Here is a 20,240-nt window from a genome sequence, read left to right on the forward strand (position 1 = left end):
CCTCGGGAGGCTCCCCGGACCCGGGGGGGTGGAGGGGGAAGGGAGTGGGAAGGGGCAGGGCCGGGTAATTAAATTCCGGTGCCCGGCTAATTGCTGTAATTTGACGCTAACTGTACACCGCGGGCAGGCGCTGGTAGCAGCGGTGCGCAGCGCGCCTCTCACGGCCCATTGAGCGCGCTCAGCGCAGGAGCCCCCGGGATCCCCGGCTCTGTCCACCCCTTCCCCTGCCCCTCCCCGGGGACTGAGCCAAGCCCAGGACCCCGTTTCCCGGCCAGACGCTGCTGTCCTCCCTCGGTGTCGCCCTGTCTTTTGGCAGGCCTAGGGGTGACCCGCAGACGGGACAGGGTGCGGCGTTGTCCCGGCTGCGAGATGCGAACAGCTTTTTCTCTGCGCCTTCAAAGTGCAGATGGATGGCAGTCCCCCCGACACCCCCCTCCTCGGGCTGGGAAATCAAAACTGCCCTAAAGCCGGGCCGCCTTCCCGAGGCATTTCGGCACTCGAAAATAGGGTCGGGGGCGGGGGTAGGAGGGAGGAGGAAGTGGGGGAAGAAAACAGGGGTGGGAGGTTCGGGCACCGGGAGGCCCGAAGCCCCCAGGATGTCCCAGAGGGGTCGCAGCGTCCCCGGGACCGGCCGGGATGGGGAACGGCGGCGGGCAGCCCCCTTTACCCCCTCGTAGGGGGGCTGGGAAGATCTTCTGCGTCTCTCTTATTTCCTCCCAGCTCTCTGGGCAATTTGCAGCATCCCCGTTCCCCCCTCGGGCTAGTTCGGAAGCCCCAGCCCCGAGGCGCTTTGTATTTAGGGCTGCTATTGTAGGCCGGTTATTGTTGTTGTTATTATTATTATTATTATCATCACTGTCGCAGTTAGGAATTCGCCCCCGAGGGACCCGCCGCCCCCCCCGGGGAGGGGAGGAATAGAAGGGCAGGGGGCTCGCCCGTCCCCACCCCGGCCCGGGGCAGCCCCGGGGCTGCGCGGCGGCGGGGGGCAGCGCGCAGGCAGCGCGCAAGTAGCGCGCAGGCGCAGGCAGGGAGCACCCAGCTCTTTATGGCCAGGTGAGAGAGTCCCGGCGCAGGTAAGGGGAGGATTTACCCACAGGCGTCGCGGGTAAATCGCAGTCCATGACCAGCGGGGACCTGGGGATACGCAGCCCGCAGCCAGGATGTCCATCCTTGCCAAAATGGGGGACTGGCAGGTAACGCGAGCCTCCTTCGCTGTTGGATTTTGTTGTTGTTGTTTTGGGGTGGTGTTGTTATTTTGGGAGGGGAGATAGGGCTGGAACGGGGAAAGGCGTCGGGCCCTGCGGCCGCTGGCTGCGGGGGAAGGAGAGGGCTAAATTGTGGGGTGCGCCTACCTGCGCCCCCCCAGCCCAATCCCACCGCTTGCTACCTGTTGCAGGGGGACAGCCACGTCGTGGGCTCCCCTGAGCCTATCCCATGGGAAAAAAAAAGCCCCCCGCTGTTCCTACCTGGCCGGAGAGGTGCCAGGAGCGGCCCCGGGGACGAGTTGAAATCGGGGAGGGTGGCTTGGGAGGTAGCAGCGTGGCCCCGACCCCGTGGGGCCGTAGGGACCCCCCCACCCCACGGGGGAGCCGTCACGCGTGGAGAAACTGGGGTAGTTTTGGGAAATCCCACAGCCTCCGGAATGTGCGGCCGCGATTTAGGCAGTTAATAAAAAGCGGAGGTGAAGGGGGCTGTTGAAGCACTCATGTTTTTGCTGCCGAAAACGATTTACTTTTTCCCGGACAGTGCAGCGCAAGATGGGAGCCCATCTTTTCTGCTCCCAACTTTTCGATTCTCGCGACTAAGTCTTTCCTTGTGCTGCTTTTTTCTTATTTCTTTCTTTGGGGGGGGGGGTGGGTGGTGGGTGGGAGGGGGGCTTAGGGGTTGGGGGGGATGTAGCAGTAAGTTTTCTGCGGGAAAACATGCAGTAAACAAAAATATCTCTGAAGTTATTTTCCCAGTTAGTCCCGGCGTTATTTTATCAGGTCGGCGCGCAGAAGTGATCAAAAAAGGATTTCGTTATTATTATTATTATTAGTTTTCTCCTAAAAGCAACCCTTACACGATTCCACCTACGGGCTATCTGCCTTGAAATTCACTCCTGAGTTCGCCGTGCGCCCCTTCTCTCCTTTTCGCCAAGGCACCCCTGCGGCTTTGCTGGGCCGTGCGGAGCCGTGCCCGCAGCCTCAGGGGGCTACTCCGGGTGGTCCCGGGCGGGGGGCTCCGCACTCCTCGGCCGTGCCCCGCCAGGCCGGCGCTAAGGCGCGGCGACCCCCTGGGTTCCCTCCTCCCCCGGCCCGCATTAGCCGGCCTTAATCTGCCAGCTCCATTTGAACCTCAATGGGAGTAAAACCAACAATTTACTCTCCAGCCATTTGCAGACAAAAGAGCTGGTGAGGGGAGAGGGGGAAAAAAAAAAAAAGCATCGAAGGGTAGGGAATGGGGGGGCGGTGGTGGGGGGGGAGCGCTGCATTTTGGGGCTGGGGGCGCGCAGGGCAGCGTGTTTCGGCTCTCCCGTGAGCACCCATAGGGGTTCCCCGCGGCCTGAAGGGTTGCTCGCTCCCGCAGGCGGTGAATGCGGCCTCGGTGTCGGGCGGTGCCCCCTGGGGGGGGTTTCCCAGGTCTGGAGGTCCCCTGCGCGCCCCGCTCCGCAGCGGGTCTGGGGGCCCGACCCGTTCGAGCCGTGCCAGGCCCGAGGCAGCGGCCTCAAGAAGGGAAAAAATGGGGAAACGGAGCAACAGAAAATAAACCTTTCGGCTGGGCATCGCGGGAAACAAACAAACAAAAAAAAAAAAGAGGAGGTTGGAAAAGAAGCCCTAGAGGAGGGCAGGAGGAGCGCTCAGTTAGCAGTGGATTGTTAGGCAAACGAAGCGCTCCACCTAAGAAACAGCCCAAGTTTTATTATGGCCATTGTTCTGTCCCTCTGCCGAAGTGCTTGCAAAAGACTTTTTGGCTCCTGATGCGTTCGCGTTACCGCTCGCTCAATGCTGTCTGGGAGGTTACGTTGTTGGTTTTTGTTTGTTTGTTTGAAGAGCAATAGCCAACAGACCCGAGAGGAAGCAAATAGTTTGTAAAAGACAGAAGCTTTTTAAGTATCCACCAAAAATATAATTAAAAAAAAAAAAAATCAAAGCCGCCAGGCAGCAGCCTCCACAGAGAGCAATCAGCCTGGACAGAGCGCGGCCCGGGTCTCGTTGCTCTCCTCTTGGGTGTTTTCAACCCGATGGAAAGAGGAGGAAAAACCCTAAAAAGAAACGAGAAGGGTGGCTTCTCGGCTAGTCCCAAACTCCAGGCAGGCGGAGGGAGCCGCGCACGGGTGGTCAGAGGCCTCTGCCCCCACGCGTGGCTCGGCAAAGCCCCGTGGCCCGTGGGTCCGTTGTACCTGTGTCCGCCGCTGCAGGTTGTTGTGCTGGAGAGCAATTGGGCTATTGTTGATATGCTAATGAGGCGATTAGGCTGTTGGTAAAGAGCTGGAAAAGGGAAAAGTTTCGACCATTAGAGGGAGATCTCAGAGCGCGCAGAGGAGCAGTGCACAGCCTCCGCCAGCCGCGCTCCGCATACCAGAGGCACCACTTTAGTGAAAGGCAGGGAGAAACAAATCCTCTCTCACGCCAATCCATGAAAATGCTTTGGAAACTGACGGATAATATCAAGTATGAGGAATGTGAGGTAAGCTCTTTCCCGGGCCGGGGCAGAGAGCCCCGGGCCCCTCAGCTGCGAGCGGGACCCCGCAGCATCCATCGATCTCTGAATTTCGTTTAGGAAAACTTCTGCTCCTTCGCCAGGCTTCCTCGCGGTCCTGCAGCTGGAGAGGGGCTGGGGTCCTTCCCCAGGAACTTCGGGGCTTGTGGAAACCCAGCTTTGTCGGCAGTGTGTGAGGGAAGACGAGCAGGACGGAGGATGCAGCAGCGGTCTTGTCTCTAGGTAGATCCTCTCTAGATAAGGCTCTGTAGGATGCTACGCTCATCCGTATGGATGGATGGATGGATGGATGGATGGACGGATGGCTGGATGAATGAAAGGGCAAGGAGACAAAGGGAAGAGAAAGAATCGCTCTCGCACACCAGGTGCCCGAGGCACCCCTATAGATCGACTCGGGACCGACGCCTAAAATCCTATATTTCGCTGGAGCCGCGGCTCGCTCGTTGCGAGCTGCGTGCCTTGCGGGGCCAGCTGTGGAGCCGCAATCCGGGGCTGCGGAGCGGCGCCCCCCAGCCAGCCTCCGCCCCGCAGGGCCGCGCTCCCCTGGCTCTGGGCAAGGATTTTGGGTCCTCCTGGGAGTGCAGCGCCCACCTAACCAGGGCTGGGAGCCGTTCAGCACAGCCCCGGGTGCGTGCATGTGTGTATGGGTGTGCATCTGTCTCTTGAGAAAGAGGCGAGTGGCTTTTCACCTTCCAGAAAGGAGGAGAAGACGAAGAAAAAGAAGAGCCATGCCCGGAATGGTTTGCCTCATCCCAAACCAACGAATACCCTTGTCATGCGTTTTGCAAAAGTTGCCTGTGCCGTGCACTCGAACCGCGCAATAAAGGACTGCACTGTGCAAATGAATGTATTTCTTTGGTGCTGAGCCGGGCGGGGAGGCAGCCTCAGCCTCGGCGGAGCCTCTGCCGGCATCCATGCCAAGGGAGCGGGGGGGCACGCTCCCGTCCTCCCCCGCCGCGGCTTTTGGCGATGCTGTAGCGTAGGAAAGGGATGGAGGACTCGCCGCGCTTGCCGGGGATTAAATTATTTGGTGCTCGGGTCCTGGATCAAGCCGTTGGGATGAAGCTGCTCTCCCGGCGTGGGAGCTGAGCGCTTAGATCCACTTGCTGGCAGAAGCCTGATTTCTAGGAATGAAGTGTCAGGGCAATCTTTCTATTATTATTATTTTTCTTTTTTCTTAAGTGCTTTCCCCTGGCTGGACTTGGGGCGCAAGCCATACCTCTCCCCTTCTTCCCCCGCCCAGGACATGGGATTTTTAGGCGTGGGATTTCGTCCTCACTGCTTTTTGTCGCCCCCGCGCTGAGGGGATGTAGCACCCCGCTGCTCCCGGCTGCGGGATGCCACTCCTGGGAAGGGGATGCGGGCTGCAAGGGGGTTTGCGGGGGAAGGGGGGAAAAAATGGAGGGGGAGGGAGCTCCTGCTCAGTGGGGGGCAGGCTCTGGGGAAAGAAAAGGACCTGGGGGAGAGCGGCGGGGCGCAGCCCGGCCGTTCCCGTCGCCGTTGCGTGGCCGGGCGGCGGAAAGTGGAGCAGCGCCCGGCCGAGGGAGTAGCTGGGGAGTTGCGCAGCCAGTCCGACGGGTTGCGCCGGAGCCCCGGCTTGTCTGGGCCGGGAGAAGCTCTCGCCGTGCCTCTTTTCCCGTCTCCCTCTCCCCCCCGCCCTCCTTCCCTTCCCTTCCTTCCCCGCCCGTTGTCTTTTCCCCCTTTCTTTCTTTTCCCGGCTCCTCCGAGAGGGGGGCCGAGGGGAGCCCGGTGAATGCTCCCGGGGCTCCCCAGCCCCCTACCCCGGGCTCGCCTCGGCCTCGAAGAGGAGGAGGAGGAAGAGGAGGACGGCGACGGGGAGGCGGAGGAGGGCTGAGACGGAGCAGGGGAGACACCCAAAAAAAAAAAAAAGGCCAAAAAACTTTCCCAGCCGCTTTCCGGGACGCACGGAGGCGAGCCGGCTCGGCGGCGCTGGGAGCCCCCCGGCGGGGCGCCGTCGAGGCATGGACGGGGCGGCGGCGGCAGCAGCGGGGGGGGGCGGCCCCCCGGAGCCCACCCCGCGGAAAGGAGGCGGCGGGGGCTCCTCGGAGGGTAGCAAGAGCCAAGCGGGGAGCCAGCAGCCGCTCTTCGCCGTGGGCTTTGAGGCCGGCTTCGCCCAGCAGCCGCAGCCCGAGGTGCGCCCTCGCCGGCCCGCGGGGGCAGGGGAAGATGGACTGGTGGGAGGGAAGGGAAGGGGAAGGAAGCGAAGGGAAGGAAGGGGGGATCCCGCGCCCCCTCCCCTCTCTCTTTCTGCCCGTCCTCCCCCCCCTTTTCGTCCCCCCCCTCCCGCTCCCGCCGCACGCCCTCCCGTCTCCCACCCTCTCCCTCTCTCCGGATCTCTTTCTCTTTCACTTTTGCATGCCCTGCAACCTTTTAAAATGTTGCCCCTTTCCTGTGATTCGTCAGACGCAGCAGCATGTCCCCCCTCTCGCTCTCCCTCTCTCTCCCTTTTTGTCTCTCTCTCTCTCTCTCTCCCTCTCTCTCTCTCTCTCTCCCTCTCCCCCATCTCTGATTAGATACACTGATTCTTCATTCAATGGACGTCATTTAGAACAGGCTCTGCCTTGAGTTGCCTTCTCGCTTCACGCTCGATTTCCAGCCATTCTTCCCTTATTAAGTATTCGTGTAATATTAATAGTCATGAATATCTGCTATTAGGAGTCTCCAGGAAGGCAGCAGATCTGTTATTAGGAGCTCAAGTGAACCAGCAGCTAAGTCAAAGGAGAAAAAAAAAAAAAAGAGAGACAGAGGAGAAAAAAAAAAAGGATTAAGAAACAAACACACACACGCTAAAAAGCGGGAAAAAAAAAAAGGCAAAAAAAAAAAAAAGCGCAAAACCAAAAAAAAAAAAAAAAAAGCGACCAACTTTGACTCCTCACACCACGCCAGGATAGAGAGAGAGCTCGCCTTTGCAAGAGCCGATGAAGGGCAGCCGGGATCGGTGCAAGTTCTGATGGATTATCGTGGCGCACCCGCGGAGCAGCCCCGGCGCCCCGGTCCCCCCCGCGCCTAGCGCCGGGCTCCGGCCGCGCTCCCTCCGCGCCCGCGCAGGCTCCGCCGGGGGCTGTGCGCGCAGCTCCGGTCACTTTGCTCTGCTTTTTTGTTGTTGTTATTATCGTTATTTTTTTCTGCCCTGCCTCGTAACCCCCCGACTCTTCGCAGATGTTAGTGCACAGTTTTTCGGCTATGGTGAGTGGCTTCGCGGCTCTCTCGGAGGGGGATCGGGTGCTGGGTGTTGCTATTGTTGGTGGCGGTGGCAGCCGGGCTTTCGCATCCAGCTTGCTGGAGAGGGCTCTTTTTCCTTCCTGCATTTTTATTAAATCGGTGCTTTACCTTCCCTTCTCTCTCTCTCTCTTTTTTTTTTTTTTTTTTTTTCCTTCTCGTCCACTCTCGTTTTTTTTTTTTTTGTTTTCTTCGTTTCGTTTTTTTATTTTTTTTATATTTTTTTCTCTCTCCCCCTACGGTCTTTATTTTATTTTGTTTTTATTTTATTTTGTTTTTTTATTTTGTTTTGGTTTATTTTATTTATTTTTGGTTTGCGAACGGCAAAAGGCTTTGCTTGGACCCCGCCGCTCAGATTTCTCCCCCTTGCCACCTGCAAACGGGATATTTCCAGCTTTCCCGTTTCCTTTTTGCGGGCCCGTGGCCCTTTCCCTCCGACCCCCCCTTCCTCCTCCTTCTCCTCCTCTTCCTCCTCCTTCTCCTCCTCCGCGGAGGCCATGCCTTTTTCCCCGGACGTACCTGCGGGCTCTTTTGCCCGGCCTCAGAAGCCTCCAGAGCCGGGGATCCCGCATCCCCCCGCCGACCCCTATTTCCCTCGGGCAAACGGGGGCTCGGTGCGGCTTTGCCCCCGGGTGGGCTGCGGAGGGGCCCCGCGGCCGTGCCTTCGCCCCGACACATTTGCCAAAGTTGCAAGGGGAACGGGTGGGTGGTCAGAGCCCATTTCGGCGTCTTCTGGTAACAAGATGGCAGTGGTCTTTGATTTCCCACGTTTTTCTTGGGATGCGTTAGCGGTAATCTCGGCGGCTGACTCCGTCTTAATTTTGCTCAGGGCCGGCAGGAGCGTTTTTTGGGTGGCAAGAGCGTTATTCTTATTATCATTTTCCTACGGCACGCTTAGAAATGATTCTTTCTATTTGCGGGAAATACCTGCTCCTGCAATGCCCGGGCGCGATCTGTCGTGAATCCACGCTGTGCCGCCGCAACATTTCATGAATTGTTGTGAGCAGTCCTGCTATGAGTAGTGCTATCGCCGCTGCTATCGTCGTCGTTATTGTTATTATTCGAGAAGCGAGAGTACCTCAGGATTTTGTTGAAAGGGCGGTGGGGGGGGCAGAGAAATCCTCAGCTCTGCCTCCGAGCAGGCGGATCGCCCGGCGGGTGAAATTTGGGAGCCGCTTTTGACGAGAAACAGTTTGATTTTATCTTTTGTTTTTCTTTTCTCCCCCCCTCCTTCTCCTCCCCGTGTCCTTCCCCCCTTCCCCCCCCTCCCCATTTTGACACCCCCACACCCTAGGAGCGCCACGACAGCACCAGCAACGGGACGGCCCGGCTGCCCCAGCTGGGGACCGTGGGTCAGTCCCCCTACACCAGCGCCCCGCCGCTCTCCCATACCCCCAACGCCGACTTCCAGCCTCCCTACTTCCCCCCTCCTTACCAGCCCATCTACCCCCAGTCTCAGGACCCCTACTCCCACGTGAACGACCCCTACAGCCTCAACCCCCTCCACGCCCAGCCGCAGCCCCAGCACCCTGGATGGCCGGGACAGAGGCAGAGCCAGGAAACGGGGCTCCTGCACACGCACCGGGGGCTCCCCCACCAGCTTTCGGGCTTGGACCCCCGCAGGGACTACCGGCGGCATGACGACCTGCTGCATGCCCCGCACGGGCTGGGCTCGGGGCTGGCTGACCTGCCCCTACACTCCATCCCTCACGCCATCGAGGACGTGCCGGTAAGCCCCGCTGCTCGGGCCCTTGCATCCCTCTGGCATCACTCCCCACATCCCTCTACCCCCCTTGGGGGGGGCAGAGGGCAAGGGGAAGGGGATCTCCCCCCAGACCTTCTCCCCACTAAGCAAAAAAGGGAGGGGGGCAAGGAGACCCTGAGCCCCCCACACAGAACAATGGGTTCTCGCGTTTCATCCCTGCACGATGCCTCCCTGTTAGCGTGCCCGCTAAAATATAAATAAATCAAATTACTGTCATCGTTAACAATATCTTTCCTTCTCAATGACAATAAGCTGTTACGATTGGAAGAATGTATAATATCACCACAGGGCCGTGCATTTGGGGATTTCTCGCTGCCTTGGGAAAAGCATTAGTCTGAAATGCGAGATCTCATTAAATGTCCTCTCAGGCAAACGTAAAGGGAAAGAGGGGAAAGAAAAGGGGAAAAAAATAAAAGTGGGTGAAAGTGGTCTTAAAAGAAAAAAAAAAAACGTTCCCCATGATTACAGAATTGGCATACAGGATAATGACATCTAAAGTTGTAAGAGGATACGGGCAGATCCTCTTCTCCAAAGGAATTAATTGACAAATCAGAGGAGAGGTATATTAAAATGCTGCCTTATTCTTTTAGCAGTAGTGCAGAGGGATGACCTCATAAATCATTAGCTATAGGTTATCAAATTCTAGCCAGACCTGCTACACCCTATATTAAATTAAATGTTTGGAGCCTATTGGGTGGTGCGTTATTTGGGGGATCTAATTTTGTTATCAATAAATACAGATTAAAAAATGATTCCTAATTAAGCATGACATTAGCACGAGGGGTATTTACAAAGTGAGCCGTGCTATTGTTCAGTTAGGAAAGTGGCCTTATGCAATGTGATAGGAATGACTGCTTGTGATCAAAGTTCATCTTTCTGGGTTTCTCCCTGAAAATAGAATTAGAACATGCCAATAAATTTATTAAAGCCCACAGAGCTTGTGCTAAGGGGCTGAAGCTGCTTTACTTTGCAACGAGGAAAGAGGAGGAGGGAATTGTGGTATCTGGATGTGATTTTTGCTGAAATGCCATCCCAAATTACAGGATCAAATATTACAACAATATATTCGCTGACAGTTTAATGAGTACAGTTTCGTGTTGCAAGGATAATGTTCAGATGAACTTACCTATTTTGGGGGGTCATTTTGAAATCTTTTGTAAATCATATTCGGGGAAAATAGTGAATTTATTACAGCCCTCATCTGGCTAAATTAGCCACAGAAAATTGCTGGTTATGTTTAGCAGTTTTGCAATAAACGCATATGTTTCCCAAAGTGGAGGATTTAGTAAGCAATTTGGATCCGTTAAAAACAGGTCGATTCTTTTAACCTGATATAAAATAACACGGAGGCAATAGTAAGAATAAACTAATTTGTTGACTGTGAGCCCCTGACTGCTGTAGGAACGTGACCTAAAATGTTCTCTTGAATTCCCCCTCACTGTGATTGCGCTTTGTTGCAGTGGGCTGGCTTGGGAAGCCTCTTGTGCAGATATTTTAAGTACAAATCATTTTATTTGCCTTTGTAAGATCTATGAATTAATAGCATTGCTATAGTTTGTGAAAACCAAATGCCATCTGGTTTAAATCCTTAAACCAGCCCAGCCAATTTTATTTTACTCTCTGTAAAACTGAATCAGCAGGATGCATGAAGGAAGGCATAAAAATAAGATAATGTATCTTTTGAGAGCATTTATCTAGTTATGAAACAACAACAACAAAATCCTTTGCAGAAATTTGGGTCGTGGAAAGTGTGATTTTTCAAAATTTTCTGTTGCTGCAACAGCTAACCTTTAATAAAAGGGACCACTAAATATTTAAGAAAATCAAGTAGACGGTGAAAATTATTTAATCATAAATATCTCTGTGGGATTTTAAACTTAACAGTCCTCCCTGTATGGAATATGTGTAGAAATAACACAAATAAAAGTATTATGCCACACTACATTTACTTTATGGGTTTAGGGTGCATGCATAAAGGGATCATATTTCCCCATATAGTTAAAACACAAGAACTGCAGCAGTAGTCATTTCTGAACATTTCTCAATTTAATTATACTTAAATCCAGAAGCACTTTAGGCAAGTTACAAATGAGAGCATTGAGTATAATAAAACCTGTAATAAAGCAACTTAGTACCATCCACCCGGAATCATTGAGATCAGGCACAATTAACAGGAGCATAAATCCAAGACAGAATGGAAAATGTTAGAATCAGTATTATTGTTGGACAAAGACTAGAGAAGGAAGTAATAGTTTTTTAAATGGTAATGCCTGTGTTTTGTAACGATTGCGAAATCTTCTATCTCAGCACCACTGGTGTTAATTTGTAAACACAGCCAGACATTATATCGCTTGTCATTTTTTTGAATTAGAAAACATGATTTCATTTGACTTTCTAATCACGTTGCGGCGCGGGCGCGCAAAACCCCATCTGCAGCCTCCAGCGCGCAAAAGTGCGAGCGGACAATAGTGGGGACCCCGGGGCTGCAGGGGCTCGGCCCGGCTCGGCTCGGCTCGCCCCGTCGGTGCGGTGCGGGCGCTTCTTTGTGCTCCCTTGCGGCGGGGAGAGGCCGGGCCGGGGAGGCAGAAAGGGAGGCTGGAGGCCGACCGGGCGTCGGGCTCGGCAGGACGAGTCCCGAGGGTGTGGGGTGGATCTTTGTTCTTTTTTTGTTGTTGTTGTTATCATTATTATTTTTTTCTCGTTTTTCGTGGAGAAGAGCGGGGAGGGAGGCAGGGTTCTTCCGTGCGAAGGAAGCGCCCCCGAACCCCGTCTCCTCTCCGCCCCCCCGTTGTCGCTTTCCCTCTGCCCGGTGCCCTCCGGGGCTCCCCTCCCACGCCCCGTTGCCTTTCGCCGGCACCGCGCACTGACAGCCCGCCTCTCTCCCTTTCCTTGCAGCACGTAGAAGACCCCGGTATTAACATCCCGGATCAAACTGTAATTAAGAAAGGTGAGCTGCTTCCTCGCGCGTGGTGGCAGAGCCTGGGCGCCGCTGGCCAGGGGCTCAGAGGCAGAGCAGGGTAGTCGGGCTCAGCCCTGCCCTGGAAATGTCCAACAAAGCCGAGCCGGTGCTCTGGTGCCTCGGCAAGCGGCTCCCTTCCCAGCTCTGCGCAGAGCATCGGTATTTAATCGTTGTTACCAAACTGGGCTCTGGAGGAGAACAATCTCTTCCTTCCCCTTCGTGTTTTTGTGGCTAAAGTGCAGTGGAGACTAGCTGGGCTGCTGGAGAGCAAAGGGCTAGATGCTGGGGGATCAGTTGTGCTTAGCTTTGTGCTCTTTGCTTTGCTTGAGATTGAAATTGCTGGGATTGCTGGGGGGTTGAAGCTGCTGGGAGGCCGGTCCCGGAGCGCTGTGTGTGGGGCACTGCCGGCGTGTCTCCGCTCGGACGTGCGCTCCCACCGTGCTCCGGACGAGCAGAGGGAAGGGAAGGTGGCACAGGGCGCTCTGCTCTCCGTGTGAAGGTGCAAAGCCACCCGGGGGTGCTGTGCCAAGCAAGGTGCCGGCTCACACCACTCTTCCCCCCGAGCCCAGCCGCTGTGCTTAAAGTTTTGTCCCCTTCCCCTGCCCGCGAAGCCTTTGTCACGTCAAATTAGACGTGCAAGGGATAAATCTTAAGAGATGCTCTTTCCGAGCCGACATGATAATTGGCTCTTTTATTAGTAATCTCAAGAGTTCGTTTAACTCCTGGCGTATCTATTAGCCCTCCCAGAGCTATTAATGTCACAAGCCATCTATCCAAAACGGCGGGGGCCCCTTCGGGCCGGGGCTGGGGGGCATGGGCGAGGACGGAGCCCGAAGGCTCCCGCCGGGCCCGGGGAGAGGGAAAAGGGGCGCGGGTGGCCGCGGCCCCCCGGGAATCGCCTCCCTCGGCGTCCAGCGCTGGGCGCCCCGTTTGTTTTCCCTCTTGTTCTGGTGTCGGGCAGCCGCTGCGGACCAAGGGGTGCCTGCCCTCGCCTCATCCCCCCCGGTCCCCCCCTCCCGTAGCCCGGCGGCCGCCTCTCCTCCTCCTCCTCCTGCCCCGTCCCCCCGCCCGCTCCTCACCCTCACCGCCCTGCTCCTCCCTCCCTGCAGGCCCCGTGTCCCTCTCCAAGTCTAACAACAACGCCGTCTCCTCCATCCCCATCAACAAGGACGCGCTCTTCGGCGGGGTGGTCAACCCCAACGAGGTCTTCTGCTCGGTGCCGGGCCGCCTCTCGCTGCTCAGCTCCACCTCCAAGTACAAGGTCACGGTGGCGGAAGTGCAGCGACGCCTCTCGCCGCCCGAGTGCCTCAACGCCTCCCTGCTGGGCGGAGTGCTGCGGAGGTGAGGGGCGGCGGGATGGCGGCGGGCTCCGCTCCGTGTGTCTGTCTGTCTGTCTGTCTGGCTGTGCCCTAACGGGCGCCCGCCAGCTGAGAAGGGGGGGAATTGGGGGGGGGGGGGGCTCAGCGCGCACCCCCCCTGCCGCCAGGGGTCGGGGCAGAGCCGGCAGAAAGGGGGCGGGGGGCGCTCCAGCCACGGCGATGCTGCCTGGAGTGGGTGCCCCTCCGTCACGTCATGTACCCCAACAGCAGTGGCACCCCAAAACCCCTGGGCTGTGGGGACCACCCCCCCTGCTGTAACGTAGTCCAGACAATTAAAGAGTGTTTGGGCAGGGAATAAACTCCAGGGTTAATTGGCCAAAGTGGCCCGTCTCCTGTCCCCATCGCTGTCAGGAAGCTCATCTGTGCGGAGATGAGCCCCTGTGCGTTCGTCTCCCCGTTCACGTGTGGTGGTGTGGGCTCCTGACCCTCCCAGCTAGTGAAATAATGTACTGGCCCTCGCCAGAGAGCAGGCGGCCCCTTCAGGGACATGGCAGGTGAGGGTGCGAAGAGGGTTGTCTCCTCACTGTGCAGCTCCCATCTGCACATTTAGCTCAGCTTTCAGCCCTTTGTCCCCCAAAACCTCCCCTCAACACCTCTTTTGTGGTGAATCTCCCCAAATAAACTCTCCTTGACACCCCTTCAATAGCAAATCCCCCCCAAACCTCCCCTCAACGCCCCTTCTGTAGGAGCACGGTGTCCAGGGGTGAATCCTGTCCCTCTTTTCTAACCATCTTTCTGTCGTGGTGCAGGGCAAAGTCCAAAAATGGAGGGCGATCCCTCAGAGAGAAACTGGACAAAATAGGGCTAAACCTGCCAGCCGGGAGGCGCAAAGCTGCTAACGTCACCTTGCTCACTTCGCTGGTGGAGGGTAAGTGACTCCACGGGCCGGGAGGGTTGGTAGGATAAACCTTGCCCATTGGTTTTCCCCAGCAGGACGAGGCTTAGTTTTTGGTTTTTTTTTTTTTTTTTTTTTTTTTTTTTTTTTTTTTTTTCCTGAGTCAGTGCTGAGGCATCGTTGTGTTTGGTCAGATAAAAACGTACATCTCTGCCTTTTGTTTTAATCTGAAACAGGCTTGCATGAGTCCTGCAGACTCAGCAGCGTGTCCCACCGTTGGTTGATTTGCTTTGGACTAGATCTTTTCAGGGTCCTGTCCCGCTCCCGTAGTCAGGCCAGTAATCCCTCCCCAGTGTAAACTGGTTTTGTTGGTGGCAGCAAGCGGGGGCTGCGGACTTGGTCTCGCCAGTGCTGGATTAGAAGTTACAGGGAGCAGAGTCGCTGCCGTCCTTCTTCCACCGGTGGACAACTAGGCGATCTTAAATGTCAAAAACTGCAGCCACGTTAGGATTCGCCTCCCTCCCGCCCACAGCAACATAACAGTAAATCATTTGAGTTTTCCGACATCTGCATTTGAGAAATGCGTGACCATTACTTCCTGAATTAATTTGGGAATCCTTGACCTAAGCTATGAATTAATGGTGTCCTGAAAGCCTCAAAGTTGCACTCCCCCCTTTCCCTTTTGGTTCTCATTTTCAGAACATATGTTCCCTTCATTATATCATTCTCCTCTACTTTGCTCTGGCCAGAAAACGTGCGCTTACTTTTAACACCTTCAGATGTCCTATGCTTTCAGAACTTGGAGGTGGGAAGCTCAAGAGTTTGCAATCATTTAGTTTTGAAACAGTTGCTTTGCCACCCTGGCTGGCACAAAGTAAACCCACGACCAGAAAATACATCCTCCTCCTTTCTCCTTACTTGTAGGTTTCACAACGTTTTGGACTGCTTCAGTCTGCAGAGTGCTTTTAACCTCAGCCCGGGCTGTGTAGGTTAGCTTAAGTTTGGTTGTGTAGGAGGGAATTTGTAGCTTTGTTTTGTTGTCACTTTGCGTTCTGCTAGAGATGTTTCATGTTCAAAGGGATGGGGAAAGAAGCACTGTGCCATGCCAGACGTCTTTCTTTTTTTTTTAAAAAAAAAAAATCAGATTAGTAGCTGCATTATATTTATACTGCGTGAAAATTACTGTGTCTTCATGTTTTTGAAAAGGCTTTGCAATTGCATCAACACACCGTACTAAAAAAAATCACGAGGGGAGAACTTGTAAAAAGTCTAGATTTGGTAGACACTTAACATTATTTGTGATGTTAATGAATATGGAAGATGTTTTATGGTAATCTATTGTTCTGCTTGGCTTTGGCATACAATGGCTTTAAAAGAATTTTTTTTTTTTTATAATAAAAATAAAAAGCAAAACAGAGGCCTGATCTCCAGTTAGCTTAGCGGTGGTGGCTAATTTTGGGGGGATGATAGTATAAACATTGCTTGGGCTTTGAGTCCTGTAGCGATGAGGCAGTTTCTAGAGTACTGTTATTGTTTATGATCCGCTCCATTTTATGGAAACAAGCTCACTGGACTGAGGCTTTGAAGCTCTAATTGGCGCATGCGTTCTTCCGGAGCTAGAGCTAATGGCAGGAAGCCCTGCAGTAAAAACCAACTGGTTCAGGAAATTAAAACCAAAGATTTGAAAATCAACAAAACAGACAGACTCAGTGGAATGACCCTAAAATTCTCATGGTTAATCGTTTGGGGGTGAACGTATAATTATATGCGATCAAGTTAAATTTTAAACACTTAGCTGTTTAATGCATTTTATTTAAAAGAGCTCTAGGAGTAATTATGATCAATATTAATCATTGATGCGTTGCAAAAGAATATAGAGACATGGCCGAGGCAAACAAATATTTCTGGAGTAAATAGCTTTGAATGAAATATGTATGAATGGCTGTTGTATACATGTGTATGTGTAAATGTAAGCGCACATTCTAGGTGCATGGAGCCGGTCTGTATAAAATCTGTTAGTCAATGGAAACTTTAAAAAGGAAAATCTAGTGTGAGATTTCACTTGTAATGGCTGGCATGAAAATACACGTTTGCATTACCCTAAACTGAAGCAAAGACAATTCCTACACGGTAAGACGTGATTAGCATTTCTTACCGTACCTTTTTGTAAAGAAACAAGTCCAAGTCTTTTAGAAGAAGAACCTGAGTAGAAGGTAGTACTTTCTTTCCTAATGGATTTTTGCCTCTGTGCCATGTGTACTGATGAGCTGTGTGTTTTCCTCCCGCATCTCCCTTTGCAGGAGAAGCAGTGCATCTAGCTAGAGATTTTGGGTACGTTTGTGAGACAGAATTTCCTGCCAAAGCAGTAGCTGAATTTCTCAACCGACAACATTCCGATCCAAACGAGCAAGTCACAAGAAAAAACATGCTTCTAGCTACAAAGTAAGACATTTTACCTTTCTGGCATGTTGCTCAGTTGTGAGGGGAGTGCGAGAGACCCGGGTTTGGGGCCTTTGTGTGCAAGTGTTTGCCACGTAGTCAGTGGCTAATGGTTTTGCAAATTGTGAGGGGGTGTGTGTGCCCTCATGCTCTAGGACTGCTGCATAACCCAGCTTGGTCTCCATCAAGTTGGTTTGTGTGAGGATTACCTTGAAAGTGAGTTGTGAAAATCGTGGGTGGATGTTTAGTTGAAGAAAAGGCAATAATTCTTCAAAGAAAAACATTTTCCAGGTCTTTTCACTTAGCTTATCACTTTAGGTGGAAGGAGAAGGTTTCCCATTGACAGTAAAATAAAACTGGCGCATTAAACCAATTTCAGTTCATTAAAATCTGCAATGGTTCTTTCTTCCCTAGGAGCTCGGTTACTTAGTGAATATAGGGATATTAAAAATATATTTTAAATGCCAATCTGTACGCAGTTAAAATGCTAGTGGAGTTTATCGTTGGTGGGGCTGACTAGACTTCCAGGTGGTGTGTGAAAAGAAAATGATTGTTTTGATATGTTTGCTGGAAATTAAAAGGGCTGTTTAGTAGCCCTTAATTACCAATGGAGGTGTCACCAAAGGGCACAGTGCCAGAGGGCGCAGGCAGAAGATGGGAGCCAGTTTATGGCTGGAAGACATTAACGTGGGTTTTAGAACACAAACTATTTCAACACGCCTCTAAGCTCTTGCTATAAGGTGTGTTATTTCCCCAAACGTTTGTGCAGCGAGCAGGTGATACAGCCTCACTTCTGCACCGTGCCCTTGTATCCTCCCTTCCTGGCTCCCTGGAAGGAAATTTCCAGACTCCAGTTAGCGTCAGCCTTCCCCTCTGTGGCAAGGTCCCTTCGGATTTTGAGATATAGATGTACATATATAAGTGCTTCAGCATACCCTAATTTAAAGCCTCTGCTCCCCTCTCTGCCCTCACTCTTTCTTCCTGACACGTGGGCATGTTTTAGCCTCATGCAGGAGGAGGCCTGAGGCTCTCTCCAGTTCCAAAACACGAATAAATCCCTGAAAAACTTTCTTTAGATATTACTCCCCATCTCTTCTGTTCCCCTTCGCTGGAGAACTTTAAACTGTGTTACAGTTCTGTTCCAAAACCCAGCTGGGAAGGGATGTGTGTTTGTAGGAAGTAGGTGAAGGAGTGCGATGCGGGGATTGCTGGGGTGGGCAAAAGATGCTTGCGTGTGCGTGCTGCTTGTTGTTTGCCTGTGCATTGGCTGGGGCGTGAGGCATGTGCGCAATTGTGCGTGTATGCGAGGTGAGGGGAAGAGGTTTGTGCTTGCCTGCCAAGAGTGAGAATCGGGGGAAAGGTTGTGCAGAAGGACGGGTGGAGAGTGCGTATGCATGTGTGCACTCGGGGGCAGCAACCCCCTTGATCCAGGGCCTTGTGTAATCTAGCAGGGAGTACACACTGACTTTGCTGCTGACGGCGATGGTTCATTTCTCTCCCTCTCTCTTCCTCTCCCTCCCTCTCTCTGTCTCTCTGCTCCATTTGTGCTACAGACAGATCTGTAAAGAGTTCACCGACCTGCTGGCTCAGGACCGATCTCCCCTGGGGAACTCGCGGCCCAACCCCATTTTGGAGCCGGGCATCCAGAGCTGCCTGACCCACTTCAACCTCATCTCACACGGCTTCGGCAGCCCGGCGGTGTGCGCTGCTGTTACCGCCCTGCAGAACTATCTCACCGAGGCGCTCAAGGCCATGGACAAAATGTACCTCAGCAACAATCCCAACAGCCACACAGACAACAGCACCAAAAGCGGCGACAAAGAGGAGAAGCACCGAAAGTGAGGATCCCCCCCCCAACTCCTCTCCCTTCCCCCCTTACAGCCCATCAGTCCATTCGTCTCCCTCCTCCCTCTTCCCTGCACCCAGCACCCCAGGCTACAGCAACAGAATGAGCGTCCTTCTGCCAATCCTGTTCTCTGACTCTGCAGGACTGCTCTGCCCTCTCCCCGCACCCTTTCCCAGCATCCACATTTCCATTTTTTCCCTTTTCACTTGCCCCTCCTCTCCCCCCGCTGCTACCATCGTTTTACTACTCCAGTTTGGAGCCTAAGAGAACAGAACAGGGGGACGGAGCCAGCAAAGAGAAAAAGTTCTGTCTTGAGTTTGTGGACGTTTTTTTTTTAAATAAAACAAAAGGAGGAAAACAAAAACAAAACAAAAAGGACCTTTTTTCTAAAAATATATTAAAAATAATAATAAAAAAAAGAAATAAATAATACTAAAAAAAAATTCTATGAGCTTCACCGGACTGAATCACCACCTTCCCTTACATAAACTTCAGTTAAGATTGTAGCCATATTAAGAAAAAAGTGAAAAAAGTGCAACAGCAAACAAACAAAGAAAAGGCAAAAAGGACTGATGACATTTTATCAGTATTGTGAATAAACTTGAACACAAAACACAAGCAGTTCCATGTCATATCTTCAGTTATAGAACTTTTTCCTGTCAAAGGTAAAGCGACCAACTTGAACTTTCTATTGCAACACGGTTCACGGTTATTATATAAGGGAATCAGTGTTCATGTATGTATATATTTATTTATGTGTAATTTAATGGGAATTGTAAATATGGTGAGTCTGTTTTAAGCCTTTTTTTATTTATCTGGTGATCTCGTTTACCTCTTGTTTAGTGGGTTTTAAATCTTCCCCTCTTAGTTCATCATGTGGTTCATGGTACTTATTTAGATATCAGAGGTTTTTTGGGGGTTATTCTCTGGGATACATCATTTTTAGCCCTGTTGTAGCATGTTAAAGGCGACAATGAAGCAGCTGAACAAATAAAAAAAAAACATGAATTTTTATATATAATTAGTATGACATTTAGTTTCTCATTGCAGAAAAAAATTAAGTGATGTTGGACCCTGGCAAGATTTTTAAACATGTTAGTGGTTTTACAACCTTTATGTGTTGTGGGAAATGAAAGAAGTTATTTTTATCCACTGTCCCTTTCCTGAAAGCACCATCAGAGCAATAAATTAATATTGTCTTTTAAAACAAGATTTAGCTTTTCTTTCCTTTTTTTTTTTTTCTTCCTCCCTTTTGTTTTTCTTCTTTTTTTTTTTTTCCCAAAAAACTTCGAACATTTGGGACCACCTGGTATCCTGTAATTCCACTGGCCATATTGGAAGCAGTTATAGTTGTATTGTATTGAGTTGTGCCGGCAGTAGTTTCCATGCCTGTCAATGTATCATAGTCCTTTGTTGCCCAGATAAATAAATATTTGATACGCTTTATGTCGATTTTTTTATTCAGTGGCTGTCTTTACCCAGGCGTATTTTTGTTCTTGGCAGTATTTTTTATTCAGTATGGTTACAGTAATTGAGTTTAACTCTCCCTTGACAATTGCTCCTTGCAATAAGCAGCTGAACCCATTGTTTCCCTCAAGTATAATAAAAACTTACTTTCAACTTGGAGTTCAGAGCAGGGTATCATTTAGATATTCCACTGAGTCTGTATTCAGACAAATGACACAATAAAGCACAATGTATTCTTTTGGATAAAAAATTGTCTGTACTACTAACAAAATGACACACTATCTTTTCTTTAACCAATACATAATTTTATTTAAAAAATAAAGTTTTATTTTATTTATGTTGACCTCTAGGATTTTATTTATGTTTCTATATAGCATACAGAATTATAAGCCTATAAAATTTTGTACATGTAGTTGTCCTAAAGGAGAGCGGAGATAAACAAAAATCTATCTCAAGAAGGACGTTTTAAAAAGAATCATTGCTAAGCAAATACTGAAAATTAGGTACTCTGAGGAAAAAACAAAACAAACAAACAAAAAAAATGGTGAATCAGACCTGAGTGCTCCCTCCTCCTCAAGAAAAAGAAAAGCTCCATAGTCGATGCCAAC

General features: G+C 51.7%; 1 protein-coding gene across 4 annotated transcripts; it reads left to right on the forward strand.

The window, feature by feature from the left end:
- The first annotated feature begins 1,039 nt into the window (after window positions 1–1,039).
- TFAP2A (transcription factor AP-2 alpha) lies at window positions 1,040–19,611 on the forward strand. Of its 4 annotated transcripts, none has more exons than XM_068670761.1 (8): window positions 5,439–5,855; window positions 6,883–6,909; window positions 8,237–8,671; window positions 11,603–11,654; window positions 12,776–13,007; window positions 13,795–13,913; window positions 16,181–16,322; window positions 17,873–19,611. In XM_068670761.1, exons 1-8 carry the CDS (start codon window positions 5,685–5,687, stop codon window positions 18,159–18,161), a joined length of 1,467 nt encoding a protein of 488 aa, XP_068526862.1. In that variant the 5' UTR covers window positions 5,439–5,684; the 3' UTR covers window positions 18,162–19,611. The 4 variants fall into 4 exon arrangements, with proteins under 4 accessions (XP_068526864.1, XP_068526863.1, XP_068526862.1 ...); XM_068670764.1 differs by having other exon boundaries at window positions 5,718–5,855; window positions 6,379–6,909; XM_068670763.1 differs by lacking the exons at window positions 5,439–5,855; window positions 6,883–6,909 and adding an exon at window positions 1,040–1,193.
- The last annotated feature ends 629 nt before the right edge of the window (window positions 19,612–20,240 follow it).

The sequence above is a fragment of the Anas acuta genome, chromosome 2 (assembly GCF_963932015.1).
Source record: "Anas acuta chromosome 2, bAnaAcu1.1, whole genome shotgun sequence".
In the NCBI taxonomy this organism is placed as follows: domain Eukaryota; kingdom Metazoa; phylum Chordata; class Aves; order Anseriformes; family Anatidae; genus Anas; species Anas acuta.